The sequence below is a fragment of the Canis lupus genome, chromosome 2 (assembly GCF_048164855.1).
Source record: "Canis lupus baileyi chromosome 2, mCanLup2.hap1, whole genome shotgun sequence".
Lineage (NCBI taxonomy): Eukaryota > Metazoa > Chordata > Mammalia > Carnivora > Canidae > Canis > Canis lupus.
Window position 1 is genome coordinate 19,019,114 of NC_132839.1, and position 24,818 is coordinate 19,043,931.

A 24,818-nucleotide genomic window follows, 5' to 3' on the forward strand; every position below is an offset into this window, starting at 1 on the left:
TCATTTTACTGAAGACTGCATGCACATAAAGTCATATTGGCACTTATGAGAGACATTCAAATGGGCACTTATGAGAGACAATCCAAACACTTTATCTTAGGCCAGTATGTATTTGGAAATAAAACACAATTCTCAGAAGTATCTCATAGGAATACAATATACTGAAAAGCTTCCATAGGGATGACTACTTAAACCTTGCTTCTAGCATAAACATTTCTTTTTTATTTTATTTTATTTTTTTATTATTATTTTTATTTTTTATTTATTTATGATAGTCACACAGAGAGAGAGAGAGAGGCAGAGACATAGGCAGAGGGAGAAGCAGGCTCCATGCACCGGGAGCCTGATGTGGGATTCGATCCTAGGTCTCCAGGATCACGCCCTGGGCCAAAGGCAGGCGCTAAACCGCTGTGACACCCAGGGATCCCAACATTTCTTTTTTATAAAAGATTTTATTTATTTATGTGAGAGAGAGAGTGTGCACATACGAGAAGAAGGGAGGGGCCGAGGGAGAAGCAGGCTCCCCACTGAGCAAGGAGCCCGATGTGGGGCTTGAACCCAGGACCCTAAGATCATGACCTGAGCCAAAGGCAGCCACTTAAATGACTGAGCCACCCAGGAGCCCCAAGCATAAACATTTCTAAAAGACACTGACAAATGTAAATGTATTATTGTTAATATTACAAAAATTATTATGAATTAACTTATTACTAATGCAGTCCTGTTATGATAGAATAACAAAGTAGATTCCTCATGGGCTCAGAAGTGCCAGATAAAATTTTCATACTTGGGATGAGCACTGAAGAGAGACATATCCCTTTTATCTTTACAGTGATTCTTCATGAAACCAGATAACTTAAGAGCATATCACCTGTCATTCAGTAACATTTGCAACTCTTATAAAATTTATTTAGCAAGACTATAGCCCCTCCAATTCATTGTAATAGTGCTGATTACCCCCCATGAACTATTATTTTCCCAGGCTTTGAAGGGGAAAAATATTTGAGAGCTTTTTGATGAAAGATCATATATATAGTTATTCAATTTTAATCTGCCTGTGAATCTTCATTTAAAAAAGAAAAAATTCCTTTGAAAAGCTTCCTTTTAGCAGGTGATCAGGTCACTAATATAGCTGTAGTTATCAGATTATATACTTCTAGTAAACTCCTTTTCTGCACTATTCCACTGGAGATTCTCTAACTGTTGCTAGTGCTGAAGATGGAAGTGGATATTCAATGACAAAATGACAAATCTTCAGTACAAAATGCTACAACCACATCAACCAACAAGAGGCTACATATATGCTCAAAGAGGAGAAAGAGCAGAGAAGCAAAAGGGATACAAGGACTTCTCAAGCACCAATGTCTTCCCTTCATTTTAGGAGACCCCAGGCACATTTGGGACAATTTCTGGATTGCATATAGCCAATGAATCCACAGTTCCCGTTCTCTTCCTTTTGCAATTCCATCATTTCAGATGGTCCATCTAGCCCCAGTTAGTGCTAAGTTTACTATGTCTTTGTCTTCACACAAGAACAATCAATTAATTGTAGAAAAATAAAGCTAGAGACTTCAAGTGTTTTCCTAGAAAAATGTTAAGTATACTGTGCATTTGCTGTCATGTTTGGACTCGGTTGACATTCACGGAAAGGTATTGTGTGTTACAGACTTCAGAGAACAGTGGAGATCATGGGCGAGAGTATCACAGGAGGTTTGGGAAACGTACTGTATCTGGCCTGTTTAGGTCAGTGCACATGGCTTCTGGGTCTCCTGGAATAGGCATCCTCCTAGATGCCTGTTCTTAGAGCCTGGGCCATGCAATCTAGGACTTCATTTCTTCCAGTCCTGTCTCAGCCTCTAAATGTGTCTCCCATGTACGTTTTCTTCTGTCTAATGAGGTCTATACCATATTTAAAAAGATAGACTAGGCAACTGATCTAGATTGAAGGCAGTTCAGGTGTAGCAGCAACTGGAAAGCCTGGGCTTTACAAAGTGAAGTGGACAGAGTGACAGGAAGAGAAGGCGAGGGGGATGGACATAAGGAAGCCACAGACACAACACCAACTCCATGCTTCTTTTTAGAGTTTTGGGGGTAGGAGTCACTTATTTTGTTTGTTTCCATTTCTGTTGTCTCTGTGCTTGTCTCTGTTCCTCAGCAAGCAACAGGAACCTAACTTGCTAACTTGACTTGATGCTCAGTCACTTCTATTGAAACTGGCCTAATTAGAGTACTAGGGAAATGAAGGATATGAGAACCTGTGGGAGAATATTCACTGTGGAATCCTTGGTCTTGTATGGAGCCTGCTGTAGGATGCTACTGCTCTCCAGCTCCCTCAATAATCATCTTCAACTGGGCAGCCCGGGTAGCTCTGCAGTTTAGCACTGCCTTCAGCTCAGGGCCTGATCCTGGAGCCCCGGGATTGAGTCCCATGTCAGGCTCCCTGCATGGAGCCTGCTTCTTCCTCTGCCTGTGTCTCTGCTTCTCTCTCTCTCTCTCTCTCTCTCTCTCTGTCTCTGTGGGTGTGTTTGTCTCTCATAAATAAATAAATAAAATATTTAAAAAAAATAATGATCTTCAACTAAGCCAATGAGGGAAGAATGCAACTTGGCAATGGCCATAAGTGCTAAATTAGATGAACATTTACTGAAATGCCTTCATTTTTATAAGTGAAAGATAACCAAACAATAATTCATGCTAGTTATGCTTATGTATGCATTTTAATTCACTTTACTATTTAACGTATTTTAATTTAGCAAAATTTTTGATTCAATAAGCATTTGTTGACAAGCCTTCTGCTAAGGTACTGTGGGATAAGTAAACAATAAGGGTTCTATGGTCTTCCAGCCTTGCAAAGCCCAGTGGGGGAACTGATTGTAGTATACAGGATGTGTGATCTTGCCTAAGTTACCTAATTTCTGTAAGCCTCCATTTCTCCATATGTAAAATGGCAAGAATAATAGTATCTACTTTGCAGGATTGTTGTAAAAATTAATGATATAATTCCATATAATAAGCATTTAATAAATACTAGTTGTTATTGTTGATTTTTATTATAATATATATTGAGCATAGAGGCATGTGGTTTAATATATATATACACATGAATACATTTATCTAAAATTTATCTAAGGTTAATGCTCTTCAATGAACAAAGACAAGATTTGCAGTGTTACAATACTGGCTCAAACAGTGAGGATAAAAAATATATATATATAATCATATCACTTTATAAAGAGTTCCCAAGACTGACAGAGAGCCTGATGTATTGCCCCCAAATGTTCCAAAATGTTATAGAACAAAGGACAAATTATAACTAATAGATTTAATGTGTACATCATACTTATGTAGCATCTATACACTGGGGTCTTATAGCCAAATAAGATGATGGAAATGGTAGCTCAGTGAATGTGGCCTGTGACATTGTCAGGTTCTAAACTGACTAAATAATCAGCAATTAGAGAAACACAGCTAACTGGCTTCAAACACATGCTATGAAGATCTGGAGCTCAGGGTTTCTGTTTTTGGGAAAATAATCTTAAACCAAATGCATATGGTCACATTAGGGACAGGATAAAAGCAGTGAATGTCACTAAACATCTATTATGTGCTAGAAACTTAAAATATTTTTTGGTTGATTTCCACAGATGCCTTATAAAGTAAGTCGTAGTATCCCCATTTCAGAGAAAATAAAGAACTTGGCTAAGATCACAAAACTATAAATTTGTATTCCAAAGTATTTTAAACTATTTCATGTAATTTCTAAAGCTGTTTGCAGAGGAAATTGCATTTGCAGAAGAAAACAGTGGCATAGAATTGATTTATTCTGCAGGATAGAGAGATCCATCTATCTAAAGAGATTTTTTTTTTAAACTTCAGTTTATATTTGAATTCATGCCATTTAAAACTTTTTTTCATTAAGATTTTTTTTTTTTAAAGATTCTACTTATTTATTCATGAGAGACACAGAGAGAGGCAGAGACACAGGCAGAGGGAGAAGCAGGCTCCTCGCAGGGAGCCCAATGCAGGACTCAGATCCTGGGACTCCAGGATCACGCCCTGGGCTGCAGGCGGGGCTTAACCGCTGAGCCATCCAGGTGTCCCATTCATTAGGATTTTAGCTGGCATGTTTTTAAATCTACATTTTGAGATGGTAGACCTATTTCCTAGAGCAGTAACCTTTTGGAACATGCAAACTTTAGTTGCTCTTTGTTGTGGATTATCTGTTTTCCTCACTGGTTTCTTCCAGTTTTGTGAAATAGGCATGAAGATCTTACTTGTTCTGTGTGTGTGTGTGTGTGTGTGTGTGTGTGTGTGTGTGTGAGATGTACAAGACATAAAGTGCACCTCATCAGCTGACCTTAAGAAGTTCCAGGTATAGGGGCACCTGGCTGGCTCAGCTGTGAGAGAAAACAACACTTGATCTCAGTTCTGAAATCTAGCCCCACACTGGGTATAGAGATTACTAAAAACAACAACAACAAAAACCCCCCCAAAACCCAAAAAACCAAGTTCCAGGCACAGACTTCCTTCCTCATGTTCCCAGGAGCACCAGGACAGTGCATGTGTCTTTAGAGGTTATCCACTCCATATCTGATGACTTGCAGAAGCTCTAAATTCATTTATCAACACGCACTCAGGTTGTGTTAAACATTTATTAGTGATTTGTTAAAATAAATTCATTGAGACTTTTGCTCTTGGCTCCGATGGAATTTACATCAGATTAACCCTTACTGGGTGCCACTCTACCAGTCGGAGAAAATACCTCCAGACACACACATACAATAATGAAATGACAACACGAGCAGTAACAAAGCAGCGGGTGAAAGACATCCACACAGCCAGTACTTCAGGGGCCGCGATCCTGGACACAAGCAAAACCCAGAGAGCGGGGAGCCCTACAGTCACTGCCTTTTTTTTCTTTCCTTTAGGGGATTTTCTGATTCAAAGAGAGTTACCTCGAGGCAGAACAGACAGTTGCAGCCTGGGACCTGCAGCAATCTGACCAGGTTGGGGACACAAAAACGTAGGGTTCAAATGTACTAGGACTTGAGGGGCCAAGATTCTGAAGCAAAAGGGAACTATAAAGGCATCTGCCACTTCCAAAGCTGCCTATGGTGTGGGATGAAAGGGTAAGAAGCTACTCGAATACAGCCGCTCCTGAGTCTGAAAAGCAAAGCAGAGCATGCAGCAGTCTCACAGCAGCAGAGGACAAGAAAACAGAGTCCCAGGACTGCCACGGAGGAGAAGTTCCAGTAAACACAGGACGTTTTCAGTTGAGTCACCGGGATCCCCCGAGCAAACCTGGCTTTGCCCCAAGAGGAGGGGGCAAACCATGAACAGACTGACCATCACAAAGCCTGAAAGCCAGGTTCTCCTGGACCCAGGGGGGTTTCCCCTGGAAGAGCTTTTGTTTGGCCCACACCATGTTTGCTTTTGTCATTTTCGTGCTTTTAGCAGGGTCTGTACTCTCCACTTCTGCAGTCCCCACCAAACCCTACAGTCTGGCAGTAAACTCATGTCACTCACATAAAGTTACCTGCTTGGACCTGAGGCATTTGCTACACAGTTCAAAGCAGATGAATGACTACAGTGGATCCATGTCGTAACACAAACACTGTGATGGGAGACCTAGGGGAGCTATGGCCCCTGCATGAAGGGAATACCTAGGAGTGAGGGGATGAGATCATTCATGGGACAATGAGTGGCTTAAGAGAGGATTTAAAGGCTAAGCTTACAAATCTCCTCTCCTTGGCTTCTCATTTGTCTTTTATAGAGTTCCCGAGATAACCATTTCTTTTTGTCTATTTATTCCTTTATAGTACATAAAATGTTATGTAGTTTATAAATTATATACATATAAATTTTTTAAAAAGATTTTATTTATTTATTCATGAGAGACACAGAGAGAGAGGCAGAGATACAGGCAGAGGGAGAAGCGGGCCCCATGTGAGGACTCGATCCCAGGATGCCGAGATCATGACCTGAGCTGAAGGCAGACACTCAACCAATGAGCCACCTAGGTGCCCTCATATACATTTTTTTTGAGACAGAGAGAGCGTGAGCAGGGAGGGGCAGAGAGAGAGAGAGAGACAGAGAGAGAGAATATCTCAAGCAGGTACCACCCTGGGTGTGGAGCCAGACATGGGGCTGGATCTGAGGACCCTGAGATCTTGACCTGAGCTGAAGTCAAGGGTTGGACACTTACCTAACTGAGTCACCTGAGTGCCCCACAAATTATATTTTTATACATAAATTTTAACATAATCCTTAGGAAAAAAATTTAAGGCATTTTTGGATTTTACCTTCATCTGGAAAGTAGGTAACTAAAACTCAGAGGGGTCAAGTCATTCAATAGACTAGAGGTTTCATGACACTTAACTGCATGCTCATTCCACTGCTTCCCGCAGCTCAACCTTGAATTTATATACATCTAATTATATACATATAAAAAGTATGTACAAAAAATGCATTGTTCCCGCCCCAATATTTGAGTAAGAGATAAGAATAAAATTTTAGACCCTGGAAAAATTATGAATTAACACTAAGGCAAAGAATCTGAATGACAAGGTAGAAAATAACCCCAAATGTTAACTGTTTGCTTTGCTCTCCCAAAACAGTTTTAACAAAACGAGGTATACGACTTGCTTACTCTAATTCTTATACGATTGCTATTTTCAAGGACCAGAGTGTGCTAGATCTCTTCACTGGTAAGGTAAGGGCCTACAGAATCCAGGACCGCTTGTGACATGGCTACTTGGTTGAAATTAAAAAAAAAAAAAAAAAAAAAAAAATAAATAAATAAATAAATGGGTTCCAAAGGGCACACAAAAAACTCTGAAATGGAAGCATTAAGGCAGGAGAAATGGAGGCACCTGTTGTTTTGCAAGGATAGGGCCAGATGTCAAAAGGTAGGCTCTACAATCTCTTCATTACTAAAACTGTATTCATGGAAGACATCCACTGGCCAATTGGACCCTGACACTTTTATTTACAGAAACTAGTACAAACAGAAGTAAAACTCCTGCCGTCTGTCCAAAGAGCCCAGCCTGGCCAATCAACCAGGTAATGAGGAGGCAATGTTAGACACTGTCACTCATTGTCAAATAGAGTTAAGAAGTTTACTACAGGAAAACACAAAGATTGTCTCACAAGCCCAGATGTTACTGAACATTGGACAGTGGCATGACCTAATCAAGACAATTTAAGTACACCTCCTTGTCTTAGCTTCTGTATATTTATTTGTAAAGTTATAGAAATGTTCTGGGATGTTTTGAAGAGCACACCAGGCATTCATTAGTCTCTGCATCTCATGCTACAAAACGAGTGTAGCCTTTTTTTATTTTTTTTCCTCACTGAACTTGACATGGCTCTGGGACAAATCAATGAGAGTCCCAACCTCCCCTGGCTTCACCATGTTTATTCCAGGGTTTTCTGGGAAGATTGCTTTTCCACTCTTCATGAATAGTTCATGTGCTAGTCTCCAATGGAAACAAAGTGACATTTCTTATTACTGTTGGCTGTTGGAAAGCAATTGCAAAGGGAGTGCCTTGAAACAATTAGTCCTCTGTAACTGATTATTTAACAATGTGTATTTCCCAAGAGCTGTTTATCCTCAAAAGGAAGCAGCCAAGACTAAGTATGTACTGTATCTGAGCCGACACCTGCACTGAACCCCTCTGGATGCTAAAGGGGAATTCTCACAGAAGAAAATTAAAGGAGGATTATTAATTTTCTATTCCGTTTGCAATGAACTCTATGTTTTTATGAGCAAAGAAACATGATCCATTTCATGATAACTCAAGGACTATTTGAATTTGGGAAAATTTCTTCGTTAAAGAAGGCCTTAGTTTTCGGGCACCTGGGTGGCTCAGTCAGTTAAGTATCTGACTTCGGCTTGGTCATGATCTCAGGGTGCTGGGATTGAGCTTGCATGGGGCTCAGCATTGGGCTTTTTTTTTTTTTTTTTAGCATTGGGCTTTATGCTCAGCATGGAGGCTGCTTGTCCCTCTTGCTCTCCCTCTGCCCTTCCCCCTCTGGTGCACACGCACACTCTCGCTCATAAATAAAAAAAATCTTTAAAAAAAAGGCTTTAGTTTTAAAACTGAAATTTGACATATAACAAGAGATATATGGAAAGCAAGGAAGAAAAGAAAGAAGGAAGAAAGAAGGAAGGAGGAGGGAAAGAAAGGAGGAAGAAAAGAAACACTATTTTTCTTTATTTTTTTTAAAGATTTTATTTATTCATGAGAGACACAGAGAGAGATGCAGAGACACAGGCAGAGGGAGAAGCAGGCTCCCTGTGGGTTGCCTGATGCAGGACCCCATCCCAGGACCCCAGGATCACGACCTAAGCCAAAGGCAGACGCTCAACCACTGAGCCACCAGGGAGTCCCAGAAACACTATTTTTCTGTATAAAAGATGCATTATGTGTTCAAAGCACTCTAGTGGCCACCAAAATACAATAAAAAAGTAGAAGAAACTGTTTCCACCTTTGAGTTATTTACTTCCCAGCCACTTAGCTGTTTGAAGACATGGGGCTAGAAATAAAAACGATTTTAACCAGCTGATCTTAAATTTGAACATAGGCTATGTATTTTTAGCTACAAATACCATGTTGTGACTCCCTTCTCTGGAATACCGAATAGTTCAAAAACTGCCAGGGAACATCTCGAGACCAGATGCTCGTATAAACGAACACGTATAAGCCAGTTACAGAGAGACAGTCAAATAGGACTCCAAACAATGTGGTCTCATAACTCCCATCCTGAGAAGTGTCACATCCCAATACTATGTGAAGTTCGGCTCCCTTGCCAACTTATGCATTCCAAGAATGCATTTCAGTTTTTGGAAAGGTTCTTCTATGTATATGAATCTCCTCCAAAAACTTGTTTTCCAGCATCTCAAGAAGCTCCTGCCTGATATTCTGGTCACCCTTAATATCTCTACATGGGATTCCCTACACATGTGACAAAATTGTTAGATTTCGCACTAGAAAGCTCTAGAAGAAAATATGAAATAAATGCTGTTATTTAAGTCTGAATCTCACTGGTTCAGGTTAAAAATAGAAAATACCTTAGAACATAATTAAGCTAGGAGTGATACGTAAAATGTTTGATGCAGTGTGGCACAGACACTGACCCATCAGAATGGCTGCAGGTCTAGAACTGCAGTTAGGTTCCTGGAGGCTCCCCATCTGGCCAAGCATTAGCCTTTCGGCTGCTGGAAGCCTGGGGATGCTCCTAGCTTACGTGGCTAAGAGCCTGGGACACATGCACAGAGTTAAAGCACTAGCTGTTTCAATACCCGAGCAACTGATAGGGTTGGAGCAGTGCCTACCAGCTGAGTTCAAGCCTGGTGATTACTCCCATTATCATCACACAGTTTGGCTATACCTTGGACTAAAGAGTCTAAGAAAGCTGTGATGTATAAACATTAGCACAAATCTCAGAAATAACAAACTCAATTCATTTAAAAAAATAAAGGTTATTGGATTAATGGATAATGGAATTAGAAAAATATTAAACATATTAAGTGTGGTCCCTTATGAATTTCTTGTGGACTCTACAGAGTTATATATATCATCATTTGGTCAGATGATATTCATAATAAACTGACACTACACAGATGAAGTATCCTTGTGGTTTGACAATAGCTGTCTTTGGCCTTTTCCAAACTCACATGAATGAACAAGAAAATTTAGAAAATATATATAGTGGACATATGTTACAGGCCTACCTACCACTGTTGTACCTTTTTATGATAAAAGCATCCTTTCCTCTGCTGGGAACTCCATTCTATGTGGTTTTTGTGAGATCAATGAGATCAATTCAATTCCTTCTACCAATGGAGTCTGCTTATGACCCAGGACTGGCCAGAGTACCCGTCACCATGTGACTGGTTTCTGCATTGTCCGTGATCCAGGGTGAGGGTAATTTAAGTCCTACATAGGATGTTCCTATTCAGGAATAAGCTCCTTTGGTACTAGAGCTAGAAAGCTGGTAGGAAGTGAGTCTTGCACCACAACAGTCAATAAGATTACTAACCAATAAAAATAATAGCAGACATATTTAGAATGACAATTTTTCTAACCTCACTCTGCATTTGTATCCATCATGCTTTATAAAGTACTTCATAAACATTTTCTTAAATGCTCAAAAGTATTAGATACTTGGTAGCTCAACTTTGAATCTTCAGAAGGTGATCAAGAAATTCCTGATAATATTTCAAGTGATTAGGATTCCCTTTTTTAAAGCAAAAATAAACTACTGGGATTACTTACTTACTTACTTACTTATTTATTTATTTATACACAATGAAATATTATGCAGCTTTAAAGAAGAATGAGATTGTGCCATTTGTGATAACATGGGTGGACCTAGAGAGTATTATGCTAAGTGAAATAAGGCAGACTGTGAAAGATAAATGCCATATGAGTTTACTTACATGTAGAATCTAAAAAAAAAAAAAAAAAAAAAAGAGTAAACAAAGGAAAAGCAGAATCAGACCTATAAATACAGAGAACAAACTGATGATTGCCAGAGGGAGGTGGTGGGGGAAGATGGGCAAAATGGATAAAGGGGAGTGGGAGATACAGCAGACTTCCTGTCACAGCAATGAAAGGCACAACATAGAGAACACAACGATAGTATAATAGTGTTGCATAGTGACAGTATCTACACTTGTCCTGAGCATAGCATAATGTATAGAGATGGTGAATCACTATGTTGGATGCCTGGAACTAATGTAACATTGTGTGTCAACTATACTCAGGTAAAAAAAAAAAATTCCCGAGACTCTCTTTTTGGGGCACCTGGCTGGCTCAGTTGATAAAACATGAGAATTTTTTTCTTTAAGGACTTTATTTATTTATTCATGAGAGACACAAAGACAAGGCAAACGGAGAAGCAGGTTCCCCACAGGGAGCCTGATGTGGGACTCGATCCCAGAACTCCATGATCACATCCTGAGCCCAAGGCAGATGCTCAACCACTGAGCCACCCAGGCATCCCATCATGAGACTCTTGATCTCAGGTTGTGAGTTTGAGTCTCATGTTGGGATAGAGTTTACTGAAAAAAAAATTCCCTTTTAAAAATTGCATCAAATAATAAATATTTAAAATTTCAGAATATTATAAAAAGATACCTTTCATCTGTTAGTCTTTGAGCACCTATCACATAATAATAATCTGGATAAAAAACAAGGCAGTAATTTCCTTTGAGCAAAACATAGTAGCCAAGCATAAGATATATACTTTTGTAGTTGCCTGTGTTGACAAAAGCCAGTTAAAAAAATACAAAGGCTAGTTTTTTTAAAAAAAGATAATAACCATTAGGTCTTCATGGAACATACTTGGAAGATCTTGCTACTATATAGTCATAGAATAGTCCCATTCCATGAAAAAGGCTCAAGTTAAAGATATGAGGCAGTTTATAAACTAAGTGAACCCCAATAAATGCTAGTGGAATCATATTTTTAAATGTTTCTTAACAGGTATTCTTTTTAGGAATGATTCACTGAGTCCTGGTACCAGGAATGTACTAATGTGCCAGAGTGATACAGAAACTCATTGCTTCAATAGTGCCACATAGATGGAATTAAGCTCATTACATGTGAATTTGAAATGTTTTTAGTTTTTACATACACTTAGCTTTAAGGTGCTCTAAGAAATAGACCATTATGATTTCTTTTATATCTCCCCGTGAAATATTGCTTAATGCCCAACAGTTTTGTTTTATTCATGAGAGACACAGAGAGAGAGGCAGAGACATAGGCAGAGGGAGAAGCAGGCTCCCTGTGGGGGCCTGATGTGGGGCTTGATCCCGGGACTGAGATCACACCCTGGGTCGAAGGCAGATGCTCAACCGCTGAGCCACCCAGGCGTCCCACCTTTTACTGCTTTTAGCTCAAGCTTTCAACATATTTTTCTCAGCAAATGTCCCTGCTTCCTGACTTTCAGAGAAAAGAGTGCATTAGATGCAAATTCCAACTTTCCACACTTCTAGCTTTAAAATGGTTTTTCCATGTTTACCTATTCTTCCCTCCTTCCCTAGCCTCAGAGAGCAAAATACCTCTCCCCTGCCCTCTATCACTTCTGTTCTTCCTGCTGTGTCCATGATCTTGCCACAGCGGAATCTTTCTTACACTTGTCAGTGTCTCCTTTGTTGTTTCTTGACACAAGAAAACAAACAAAAAATCTTTGAACCAACCAGTCAAACGTTCTTCCTAAGCTATTACTTTCTCTCTGTTCTCAATTAAACTCTTCAATAAAAATAACCATTCCTTATGTGTGAAATATTGTACGATTGCTTTATATTTGTTATGCTATTTAATTAAATCACATCGTAATCCTAAATAGTATTTATCCCCATTTCACAGATGAAGAAAATAGAAAGTAGAAAAAAATTTGTATCCGTGACTCAGCTGAAGTCAACCAGATAGTCCAGTTGCTCTACTCTATCAGCAGTTTCGAAACTGTGGTCCCTAGACCGGCTGAATCAGCATCATCTGGGGACTTGTTAGAAAAGCAAACTCTCAGATCTGCCCAGATGCACTGTATCAGAAAGTCTGGGTGTGGGGCCTCACAATCTGTGTTCCAACCAGTCATCCGTGTGACTCTGATACAAACCACTGGTTTGTCCACAAACCAGATGGGGAGCACTACACTGGACCACACTGCCCTCAGCTTTCATCCTATTTACCTTCTCTGCTACACTTGACAGAGTTAATACTGTCTTCTTTTGAAGCTTTCTTTTCTATCTGCAACTCCAAACTCTTCTAACCTGGTTCCCTTTCATTAATAATCACTTTCACTAGCCCTCTCCCAATACCTAGTTACTGAAATATTAGTAGCTTTACCACTGTCTTCCACATCTTACCAACTCACCAAGCTCAGTGCAGATTTCCTAGAACCCTGCACTGGATGTGATCTTCATGTTGACTAAAGTTGTTGGTGCTTGGCCATTCACCTGAGCCAGGCATTTTCTCTTTCTCTTTTCTTTTCTTTTCTTTCTTTTCTTTCTCTTTTCTTTCTTTTCTTTCTTTCTTTCTTTCTTTTCTTTCTTTCTTTCTCTCTTTCTCTCTTTCTCTCTTTCTCTTCTTTCTCCGTTCCTTCCTTTCTCTCTCTCCTTTCTCTTCCTTCCTTCCTTCCTTCCTTCCTTCCTTCCTTTCTTTCTTTCTTTCTTTCTTTCTTTCTTTCTTTCTTTCTTTCTTTCTTTCTTTCTGATTTTATTTATTTATTAACTATTTGAGAGAGAGAGTGAGCAAACACATGCGTGAGCAAGGACATGCGTGAGCAAGGGGGAGGAACAGAGAGGGAGGGAGAGGGATGGGAAAAGAATCTCAAGCAGACTCCATGCTCAGTGGGGAATCCCATCCCACAGCCCTGGGATCATGACCTGAGCTAAAATTAAGAGTAGGACCCTTAACTCACTGAGGCACTCAGGTGCCCGAAGCTGGGCATTTCTAAATAATGTTGTTCTTTCATACTCCACATTCCTACATTTTACTGGCTAGCCAAATTTCATTAATGGTTACCTTTACAATTTACAAACCTACCACCTACTTTCTATTTGCAGATATGTTGCCAGAGCGTTAGAGATCGGAATATGATAGTCGCTCACCTAACTGGAGCTGTTCCACATTTCAATACCCTCCTAATTGTTTCTAGTTATCCTTCTAACAAGTAGTACAATGTGTCACTTCCAGTCAAAATTTAGAAAATTAAGGGACACCTGGGTGGCTCAGCGGTTGAGCACCTGCCTTCAGCCCAGGGCATGATCTTAGAGTCCTGGGATCGAGTCCCACATTTGGCTCCCTGCATGGAGCCTGCTTCTCCCTCTGCCTGTGTCTCTGCCTCTCTCTTTCTCTGTATCCCTCATGAATAAATAAATAAAATCTTAAAAAAAATTAAAAACTAAAAAACTCACAAAATACAAAAAATCAGAACAAAACAAACAAAAACTCCAACTTTGATGGCTTCCCACTGCTTAAAAGCTGAAGTGTAACATCCCATCCCAAGCACAGTAACATGGCATGGAGGCCAAGCTTCCCTTGTCCGCCTCTGTGCCCAGCATTACCTTCCTGACTACAAAGCCTTTCTTCTTCCCACCCCCACCCCAGCTCCTTGCTAAATCTCGGCAAGATGAATCACTTTCCCTTTGTGCTGCCCGGGCTAATGCTGTTTCTCTGCCTGAAATACCCATCTCTAACCATACACTCATCACTTACTCAATCACCATTAAAGGTGTCACAAACTTACGAGCAGGTGAAATGAACGAATGCAGTCTATCATGTGTAATAAGGTCACACACCCCATCTAAAGGGGGAAGCATCTACTTAGGACTTGAGAATTGCTGTCAAGCAAGTACTGTCATTAAAGGAAAGCCAGAAATTTGGGTTTTTATGTGAGATTTCTCAATTTTAAAAGTCTGTAACAAATAGCAAGCAATTTCTGTGTACTGTTGTGTGTCCACCAAATAAAATACATCCGGGATCTGTCAGTGTGGATCCTGGTGTTAGTTTCACTAGGCCCTAGGGATTCAAAGGTGACCTGACAGGGTCTCTGACCTGAGCGGCTCACTTCTGGGGCTCATCTCAAATGCTAGCACAGGCAGGAGTAAACAGGCCATTCACTCAGCTCTTAAAATGTTTTGTTTGCACCTGCCAGAGTGTATTCTTACCGGTAATCGTTTTAGTGTCTTGAATCATCACATTCTTGAGGTGCAGGCCTGTCACCTTCATCCTGGTACTGGTAGTGCTAACACAATGTGCCAGCAGTAGGCACTTGATTATCACTATTGTTATAAGCGAGATGTCTGTGTATGTACTTGTATCAACTTGATGCCACACTTTCAAGTTACTTTGTATTTTCGCCCTTCCTAAATCCATTTTATGATTTGATTAGGCACCCTGCTGGAAGATATGGTGTCACTGAATAAACTGTCTCTTCAAAATTAAATCGAAATAAATATGCTTTGAGTCTTATTTTAGTTGTATGCTATAATCCTAATAGGTTTTTCTACACGTGTTCCTTGTGAGATGGTGGTCAAAATAAGGACTGTTTAGAGATATCTTTGCTAAACTCAAGAAATTATTTTGGTCTGGACAGATCTTTTCACTTTGGAAAATAAGGAAAATGAGTTCATTTGTTCCATTTGTTAATTTCAGGGTGCAACTTTTTTCCATTTTAACAAAAGCACTAAAAAAGTCAGCTTTAATTTTTGCTACAGTTATATAATTTCTAGTTAGCTATCCAAGCACGCTCACAAAACTAATTTAGTCTGGGCACTGCCAGACTTAGAGGATGTCAATCATTTTTCAGTGAACCAAAACACTTTCATTTCACTAAGCAGACTTGAGCGTGGACTGCTTGAACACTGCTATTTCACTCCTCAATCGATCTAACTTCTAGATTTAGCCACCATTCAAGTATGTGCATAGGTCCTCCATGGCTACCATTTGAAAAGTTTACAAACATCAATCTTGCTGAAAGAGAAATATGATTCTGTAGTTACTCAGATGTTATCTAAATAAAGGAGGGTAAATATTTTATGTCTTCCCTATCTGTACAATCAGCAAGTTGGAAGCCATATTTCAGTTATTAAAGATTTAGCTGCCCCCATCATTTTATTCTACAACGCGGCATGACGTTGTATTTAAGAATTCATCTGTGTGTAGACACCTGATTCCTTGACTTTGAAACTCCATGCCCTGTGTTCGTTAGGATACACGTGTGCCATCAGTAACCAAATTGTAAGCTTACCTGCAGACTGTTGAAAATGACAAAGAGGACCAACATCCAGAAGTGTCTGTAAGCCATGTGCAGGCCTCCCCAAAGCCATGTCACAGAAATCAGGCCAAAGAGATATAAAACCAGTGGAATTTCTAGAAATTAAAAAAAAACAAAACGTTTTTTTTTTTTTGAGCTTTGGTATACTGCATAGTCACACATACACACAGATGCAAATTGGGTCTTTTTTTGTGATACTCTGTATGCCTAAGTACCCATTTTGAAAGAACAACCTTGGAAATCCCATTCTTATGCCAGCGAAGAGAAGGCACATTGCTGAGTCTACATTCTTTCTGTTTTGCTGGTAGGCGAGGGGGATGGGGAAGAATGAGAACTGTTCCTCTCCTAGACTACCACCTGCTGGACTGTTCAGGAAGTGCCGTCAACAACTACAGAGGTGCAATCCCATTTCAAACCCAGGTAAATCCCCTTTGAAAGAGCTCTCCACCAGAAAAAGGCAGGCAGCGATGTGCTCCCGAAATTAGTGTAGTCTGACTCGAATTTTAAAGCAGAAAGGATGCAAAAAGCAGTTTGTGTGTCATGGAAAAGGATATTCTCATCTCTTTTTTACTAACAGAAAAGACACTAACTTTATTATTATTTTTTAAGATTTTGTTTACTTATGCATGAGAGACACAGAGAGGCAGAGACATAGGCAGAGGGAGAAGCAGGCTCCTGGTGGGTAGCCTGGTGTAGGGCTCAATCCCAGGACCGTGGGATCATGACCTGAGCCAAAGGCAGACACTCAACCACTGAGCCACCCAGGTGTCCCAAGACACCAAACTTTAAAGTTAATGTTAGAGCAAAGATGAAGTGACAGGTTGGCTATTGTCAACACTAAGCTTTCTCTACCCATTGTTTCTCATGCAATTTATTTCAGTAGTTTTCAGGACAGATTTCTTCGGGGCCAACGACTTCATTACGCTTTCTTTCCATTTGTCTTTGAGATGTACATTATAGAATAATAACCTTAAAAGGGGGATTTTATCATTGACATGGCAAGCTATATAAGATTAGGAAAGCAAGTCAGATCATGGCAGCTGCAAATAAATATATTTCAAGCTGTTGAAAGACATCTGAGTGGACCACCGACAACTCTTAGTACAGACCTCAAGGTCCATGTATACCCAACATTATCAATTGCTGCCTGGAATCTACATGCATTTTGGAAATCAGAACAATTAAATAACTCCACTTTAGCAATTTAAAAATTTTATTTTGAAACAATCTCAAACTCACAGAAGAGCTGTCAGTACAGTATGACAACAAAGGTTTTTTTTCTTACTGAACCACTTGAAAGTTGCCAACCGAATCCCACATCACCCTCTGAATACTGTATTTTTTAAATATATTTTTTAAAGTAACACTTTCTAAATTTATCATCATCATCATCATCATCATCATTATTATTTAAATATTTTATTTATTTATTCATGAGAGACACAGAGAGAGAGAGAGGCAGAGACACAGGCAGAGGTAGAAGCAGGCTCCATGCAGAGAGCCCTATGTGGGACTCTATACCAGGTCTCCAGGATCACGCCCTGGGCTGAAGGCGGTGCTAAACCACTGAGCCACCTGGGCTGCCCTCATTATTATTATTATTTTTGGTAATCTCTACACCCCATATGGGGCTAGAGCTCAGAAGCCCCAGATGGAGAGTTGCACTGTCTTCTGACTGAGCCAGCCAGGTGTCCCTATACTTTATTTCTGTTTTTTTTTTTTTCTTTTTCCTGTCTAAATACTTAATTTTTTAAGAAAAAAAAAAGGATTTATTTATTTATTTGAGAGAGACGGGAGGGGCAAAGGGAGAGGGAGACTGAAACTCAAGTAGACTCCTAAGCATGTAGCCCAACATGGGGCTTGATCTCATGACCATGAGATCATGACCTGAACCAAAACCAAGAGTCGAATGCTTAACTGACTGTGGCACCCAGGTGCCCTTCCTCTCTGAATACATTAATGTATATTTTCTACGAAGATATTCTCCTAAAAAAACACAATGGGGCCATCAAATCAGGAAATTAACACTGATCTATTACTGCCATCCTCAGATCCCGTTCAAGATTTGTCCATTGTTCCCATTATCTCCTTTGTAGCAGGAAGGTCCAGCTGACATGCTTCTGCAGACTGCTTTAATCCCAAACCCTGCATCTGTGTGTCCTTGGCTTTCAAGACTGACACTTTTGAAGATTACCAGCCAGTTCTTCCGGTAGCGTGTCCTTAAATTTGAGTTCATCTGATGTTTTCCTGTGATTCAGATTATAAAGTTTGGCAGAAATCACAGAAGGGATGCTGGGTTCTTTTTATAGCATTCTGTTGGGTAGCACAAAAATTCAGTTTGTCCCATTACTCAGGCTGCTCATTCAGGTTGTTTGATTAAGGTAGTGGCTGTATACGCTCTCCCCTATGAAGTTATTAGTCTGTTTCCCTTTGTGATTACTAAGTATTTGTGTGGATAAATACCCTTTCTCCTATCGAATGTTGGATTTACTCATTTATTTATTTTTATAATATGGTCTCATAGATTCTCAATTTATTTAATGGGTTATTGTCCATTATTATTATGTCGAAGCCCCAAATATCCTAAATTTGACTAATGGGAGCCCCTGCAAGACTGCTTCTGTGCCTTTTGTGATGTACTCATCATTCTGTAAGTACTTCCTTGATTTCTGGCCCGACCAGATGTTTTACACTCATCTTGTATTTTCCCTAATCCAGTTCTGGTTTCTTTTGGGGGGAATATGGTATTTAGAAACCAAGATTGGGTGCTAGGTATACTATTATTGGGGTGTTTCTGCCCCTAAGCCCTCTTAGCAGACAGAGCTAGACAATATATGGAGTTACACATATGAACACACACACACAGTTACATCTAGATGACTAGAGTACTAGAGCTTTCTAGTAACCTCAGTAGGTCATACCAATACTTTTTTTTTTTTTTGTACCAATACTTCTAATTTCAATCCAACACCACAGGGTTAATTCCAATTTTCTTCCTTTTAATTTTTGTAAATATCTTCTCTGTTAAGAAATCTATTTCTCATTATTCTTAGTATATATCCTGGTGCCGTCATTCCTTCCCTTGCACAGATGACCCACACCTCATACAAATGCCCCCCTCACAATGAAGGGGTTCCTACACTTGTTGCTTGAACACCTTTCTGTGGATACTAACTATGAGGAGGGCTTTAGGATGGGATTCTTTGGGAAGGAAAGGGAAAGGAAAAACACTAGAAGAGAAAGGAAGGAAAGGGAATGAGGGAGGGGAGCAGGAACAGGGAACCTGAGCATTCCTTTTTTTGAGGAGAAAAAAGCCTTTAAAAGGGCAGTATGCTGGTACCTTCCCAACTATACCCTTCATAAAAAATATAAAATGGTCTAGGTTACAGAGAAAATAAGAATAAAGAATAATAAACACAGTTTATACAGATGAATAATTCCTTTGTCATTAATGCTTTACAGCCTGACAGGAGAGAATATATTAAAATTTATTTAAATTTTATAAAAATTTATTTTTGTTTAATGAAATCACACAATTTGATAAGGGGCCAGAGGCTCATTTTTACTTATGACAAGATACCCTAATATTTAGGAAACTTCCTATGCTTTGCTCATTAAACTTTTTAAAGATTAGATACCAAGTCTGGCAATTGCATTCTTTGTTCCCACTGCGTAAGTACAAAATTCTATTTATGGCTCTGTGCAGAGTACAAAAGGACATGCATATTTTGCATGAACAACTAGGAACCCGATTTTCAAAATTTGGCCTGCCTGTTCCTCTGAAGTGCCTAGAGCCAAACAAGTACTGTGTGCTGACAAAGCCCAGCGGGAGAGCCAAGAGAGCATACTGGGACTGACTAGAAACATCCATGGCCTATGTTTCTCTGGAACTCCACAGAAAAGTGTGGTAGCTTGGCACCCCAGATCAGAAACTCTGCAAGAAAGAAAGTCAGTCATAAATAACTCAGTATATTGAACAACAGACCCCAGGCTGGTTTTCCAGCAGTGCAACAATGATGAGGACATGATTTCAGAAGGAAGAAACATATCCAGAGGCACATCCAGATTCTGTGGACCTGAAGTTTATAAAACTTGGAGAAGCTTCTTAAAAAATAAGAATTGCCAAAACATAAAAATTAGGTATAAAATCTTTGAAGGGGCCTATGCAAGGGAGAGGCCCTAAAACTTAAATTTCATCAGCTTTATGGCTAACCACCTCTGAGGAGGTACCTTCATCCTCTTTAGGGTGTACAGTAACTGGCCACAGGAGAAGGGCTATTGGGAATGGGGGATGGTGATGAAGTGGGAGGCGCATGTTGCTGTTTAACAGCTACTGTAAATTCCACATGGCAAACTGAAAATTAATGCCGCACTTAATGAAAATCATTTCAGTTTCATACTTCACAAGCTGACATTTCATATTTGGTGAACTAGTCATAACTTTTCTGTTGTATGTATAAGTCAATGCTTACTAAAGCAGGCATTTATAACTGGCAATGTTAGAAACTTATGATTAGAGGTGAATTAGTTAGAAAAAAGAATTTCAATGGTTCTAGGTATTTTTACCATAAACATTTTTGCTGCAAGCATTTTTGGGGCAAACAGTTTAGCTAAGCAACTGACTGGCCATTAAGCAATTTTGGCCTAAAAAAACAAAGAGATAACTGGTTGACGGTTGGGTTCATTTCTCCACTGACATAGTACTTCCATTTTATACAAATCTTGGCCCTCAGAATGGTCTATACACTGGCAGAGTTTTGAACCCACATTTCCCACAGAACTTTGGAACGTCTGTCAACGAACATGTGACAATATGCCAAGAACAACCAACAGTGTAGAAGGCTTTCACAACGCACTTCAAAGCTCAGTTACAAATATGCATCCTAGTATTTGGAAACCAATAACTCTGTTAATGAAAGAAGAAATTTTAGTGAAACAAGTAAAAGGGTGATGCTGAACAAGATGATGAATCAATAAACCAACAAGAGCATAATACTATGAAAGAAAGGCTTGGAAAACAAATGCACGCCACAAAATAAAGCCTGTTATCTGTACAGTGAATCTACACTCATTTAAATGTATGCAGAGGTGCCTGTCTGGCTTAGTTGGTAGAGCATGTAACTCTTGATGTCGGTGTCATGAGTTTAAGCCTCATGCTGGACATGGAGTCTGTTGATAGATAGATAGATAGATAGATAGATAAAAATAAATAAATTCAAGTATTCTGTATTTCACAATAAAGTCTTTAATTTTGTTATTCATTTTTCATATTTCATTATCTCTTTTTCAATGAATCCTGTTTTATTTTTCTTGACTTTATATTTTATGGCCAAATTGCCTTCTGGTCTATTAGTTATTTGGTGAAAATGTTTGCAATGAAAATGCTTGCTATTGCATATACATATGATGGAATATTACTCAGCCTTAAAAAGGAATGAAATTCTGACATGTGCTGTAACATTGATGAATGTTTGAAAACATCGTGTTAAGTAAAATGAGCCAGACACAAAAGGACAGATATTACATGACACTTATACAAGGTGCCTAAAACAGACTGAAAGGAGAAGAGAGGTCACCAGGGGCTAGAAGAAATGGGGAATAGGAATTTTGTTTTTTGGACATAGAGTTTACGTTTGAGTTGATGAAAAGCTTCTGGCAATGGACAGTGGTGATGGTTGCACAACATTGTGAATGCATTTTTTGCCACTGAACTGTATACTTGAAAATGGTTGAAATGGTTAATTTTGTGTTATGTATATTTTACTACAAAAAAAAATTTTTTTAAAAGGCTATGCCAAAAAAGGCAGACTTGTGTTAAGATGGAGGTTTTTGACAGGGAGAAAAAAAATCAAATCCTCCAAGTACTCAATTTAGATACTTAAATTAGCAAGGAGTCATTAATGTGAAAAACAAAGTAGTCTGAAAAGGTTTTAGTAAAAGAAATTAACTTGTGGAAAGGAAAAAATCAGCAAGTGGATGTGTCATTTAGTACAACTATCATTAAGAAGTCTACTTATGGGATTTTGTAGATTCCAGTGAGAATACATAAAATCTCTTTATTTTTTAGTGGAAAATATGATTTCAATGAATTTAATTGCCATTTTTAAAGAAAGTATGGTGCTGTATTATCTCTTCTCTTTGTAATTGCAGCCCTGACTTTATTGCTATGCACCAGTGACAACAATAATGGCTTTATTATGGAAATCACACCTCATTTACATGAGGCTGAAATTTATTCTGTGTTTACAATCTTCTAAAGTACTTGTTTTAATTTTACCTCACTGACCTTCTGATTCTAACAATTTGGATGTGCTACTAAAACAAACTCATCAATGTAAAACAAGGAACACAGCTGTGAAATAATGTGTAGATTTGAGATATTTATGAGGCTATTTCCAACAACAGGCATGCATTATTTTTAAGTGAGGAAAAAAAGGTAATTGAAAAAAAGATATCAAAAGGTTTTATTTCTAAATTATGGGCCTTTACTCTGAAATTAAAAGATACTTGGAGGCAGAGAAGTTTCGCTGATCTGATCCATTTCTTGGTGAGAACACATTAATTGTGTTCTTAAGCTTTTCTTAACAAGAGTTAACACTGACCCCACAATGCATGGTCACCCACCAGCGTTCTCAGCAAATAAACCTCAAGTCATAGAAGAACACAACAGGACACAGATTTCACAGAACTGCCAAATCAGCATTAGGATGCTATGGGTAGAGGAGATAAGGAATCTACAAACATTTACAACTGTATCTGGGGATAGGAGCCACAGGACTTAGGATAGGTTCCCTGTTCTCCAGATGGGCTTTAAGAGTTCTCAGATGTTTGTTCCAGCAGGCTAGACTATACATCTCTGCTCTCCACTCCCCACCAGGTTCTTCAGTTCCGTTCGCCATCCTGACTACATTTAAAATCTCCACAGTCACTTTCTTTCGATGAGTGATTTGGGACAATTTCCAAATGTGCACCTCCATCTCTCCTGAGCTCTGGAACTCCAGGCCTGGAGATCCCTAACACATCTCAGCTAAGTTCATCCAAAGCTGAATTTAGTATCCTTCTTCTCAGACTTTCTCTTCCTTCTGAGTACAACTAGTACCACCAGTCCCATAGATTGAACCCCATGCCTCCCTTCCCCTCAAATGCGGCACCACATGGGGAATGTGGGGGAGAAAGCATACACGTAAGGCTGTTGTCACAGAGCTTGGCACAAAGCACATGTTCAGTAAGCTTTACCTACTATCATCCTAATTCTCATGACCATGATGACTTTGGTCAAGTTCAGGAAATAGCGCATGGCTATACACAGCCCCTTCCTGCATATTTGAAGAGTCCCAAAATCACATAAGAAAAAAACACATTGAACTTTTTTGTACCTGAATTTCCCAAACCCATTCAGCTAAAGAACCCTTCTGTTGGGATCCCTGGGTGGCTCAGTGGTTTGGCGTCTGCCTTTGGCCCAGGGCATAATCCTGGAGTCCCGGGATCAAGTCCTGCATCAGGCTCCTTGCATGGAGCCTGCTTCTCCCTCTGCCTGTCTCTCTGCCTCTCTCTCTCTCTCTGTGTGTGTGTCTCTCATGAACAAATAAATAAAATCTTAAAAAAAAAAAAAGAACCCTTCCGTTTACCTGATGTAGTCTGAAGATCACGCTTGGAGGAGGGTTGCTTTCAGACTGTGGACTGTGATTTCCACCATATCCAAACCATCACTGAAAACTTCCTGACCGGTGGATTTAGACTGGACCTCTCAGTGTCTTCCATCCACTCCCACTCCCCTCCCCTTTTCTATTCTATTCTAGCCCTTCCCATCCTGCTTAAAAATGCTGCCAGTGAGTCTCACCAATGTCTTGTGACTCACAACTGTAAACTTCTACTCTAGAAGGTAATTCAAGTAGCCTGCAGGACACCTTGGACATACAGTGGGTACAGTCAACATAACTGATAGTGAAGGCCTCCACCTACCACCTTCTGGCAGGGATTTACCCTGACCCTTACTGAGATATGAAGGAAGCCAGCCTAATTTGGAAGGATCTGCACAGGTGAAAAACTGGATCTGCAGGCAGAGAAGAGAGTCAATCAATACTGGCCCAGGGTCTACTTTCCAGGTGTAAAGAGGAGGAATGTGAGCAAATTTTCAGAGGAATCTCAAGGTCTGCAGAGAACCTAAACAGCAAGTGGCACTTGGTCAACAATTGACTTAGGGCTTTCCTGGACGCCAAAGGACAGTCCAGTGTCAGGCCCACTTTGAGTGTGATTTATTGGGAATGAAAAAAAAACAGTACAAGCCTAGAATTATGGTCTCGCCTTGCAAAAGCTATATATAATTTTCAATTTGCAGACTATAATTTTGAATCTAAGGAGAATAATCAAGTTAGATGAGACATACCCACATGGACCTTGCACAAACTGTTATTAGAGTGATTCCATTTGAGCCATGTCCTTCCAAGTTGCTAGATAATACCCTACTGAGGGGAGTAAAATAGGTCTGTGATACTTAAGGAAAAGGTTCAATGGTATGTTTTCTTCTTGTGAGGAAAATGTCTCGGAACTATGGGAAGAATTATCATTGGGTTCACAGCCAACATAAGTAATTTTTAACACACCTCATAAATATTTCACAAAATGACATTATGACAAGAATTTTTAGGAGATCTTTTAAACGAGCATGAGGCCAGCCAGCTAACATCTAAGGACTGGCTTAACCTAGTTTTCTAACTACATTACCAGTTACTCAGCCGTTAAAGAGTTCAAAACACTCATCTCCAGGCATGCTCAGGCACCTAACAACAATTTCCAACACACTTAGCTTTTATAATACTATGAAAATATACAATGCATCTTTCAACCTGCCTACATCTATATTTTGAATCTTGCTATTTGGCCTCATAATTTTTGGAAATTAGGTTACTATGTATTTGGCCATGAATAGCCAGTTATGTTTTATAGATGGTTTGATAGGACATCACATAGCAGTCATTAGGATTTAACAGGCTCAAATTCAACGCTGAAGTCTTGAGTCAATTCTGACA

The 24,818-nt window shown here is 39.5% G+C and overlaps 1 protein-coding gene across 1 annotated transcript in view; it reads right to left on the reverse strand.

Annotated features, from left to right (window-relative positions):
• Positions 1-24,818, reverse strand: part of ADGRV1 (adhesion G protein-coupled receptor V1) — a 520,471-nt gene that overhangs the window by 48,680 nt on the left and 446,973 nt on the right. Inside the window, exon 87 of the mRNA XM_072791879.1 lies at positions 15,763-15,884. Coding sequence (XP_072647980.1) covers positions 15,763-15,884 — 122 coding nt within the window. The remainder of the gene's footprint in view (positions 1-15,762; positions 15,885-24,818) is intronic.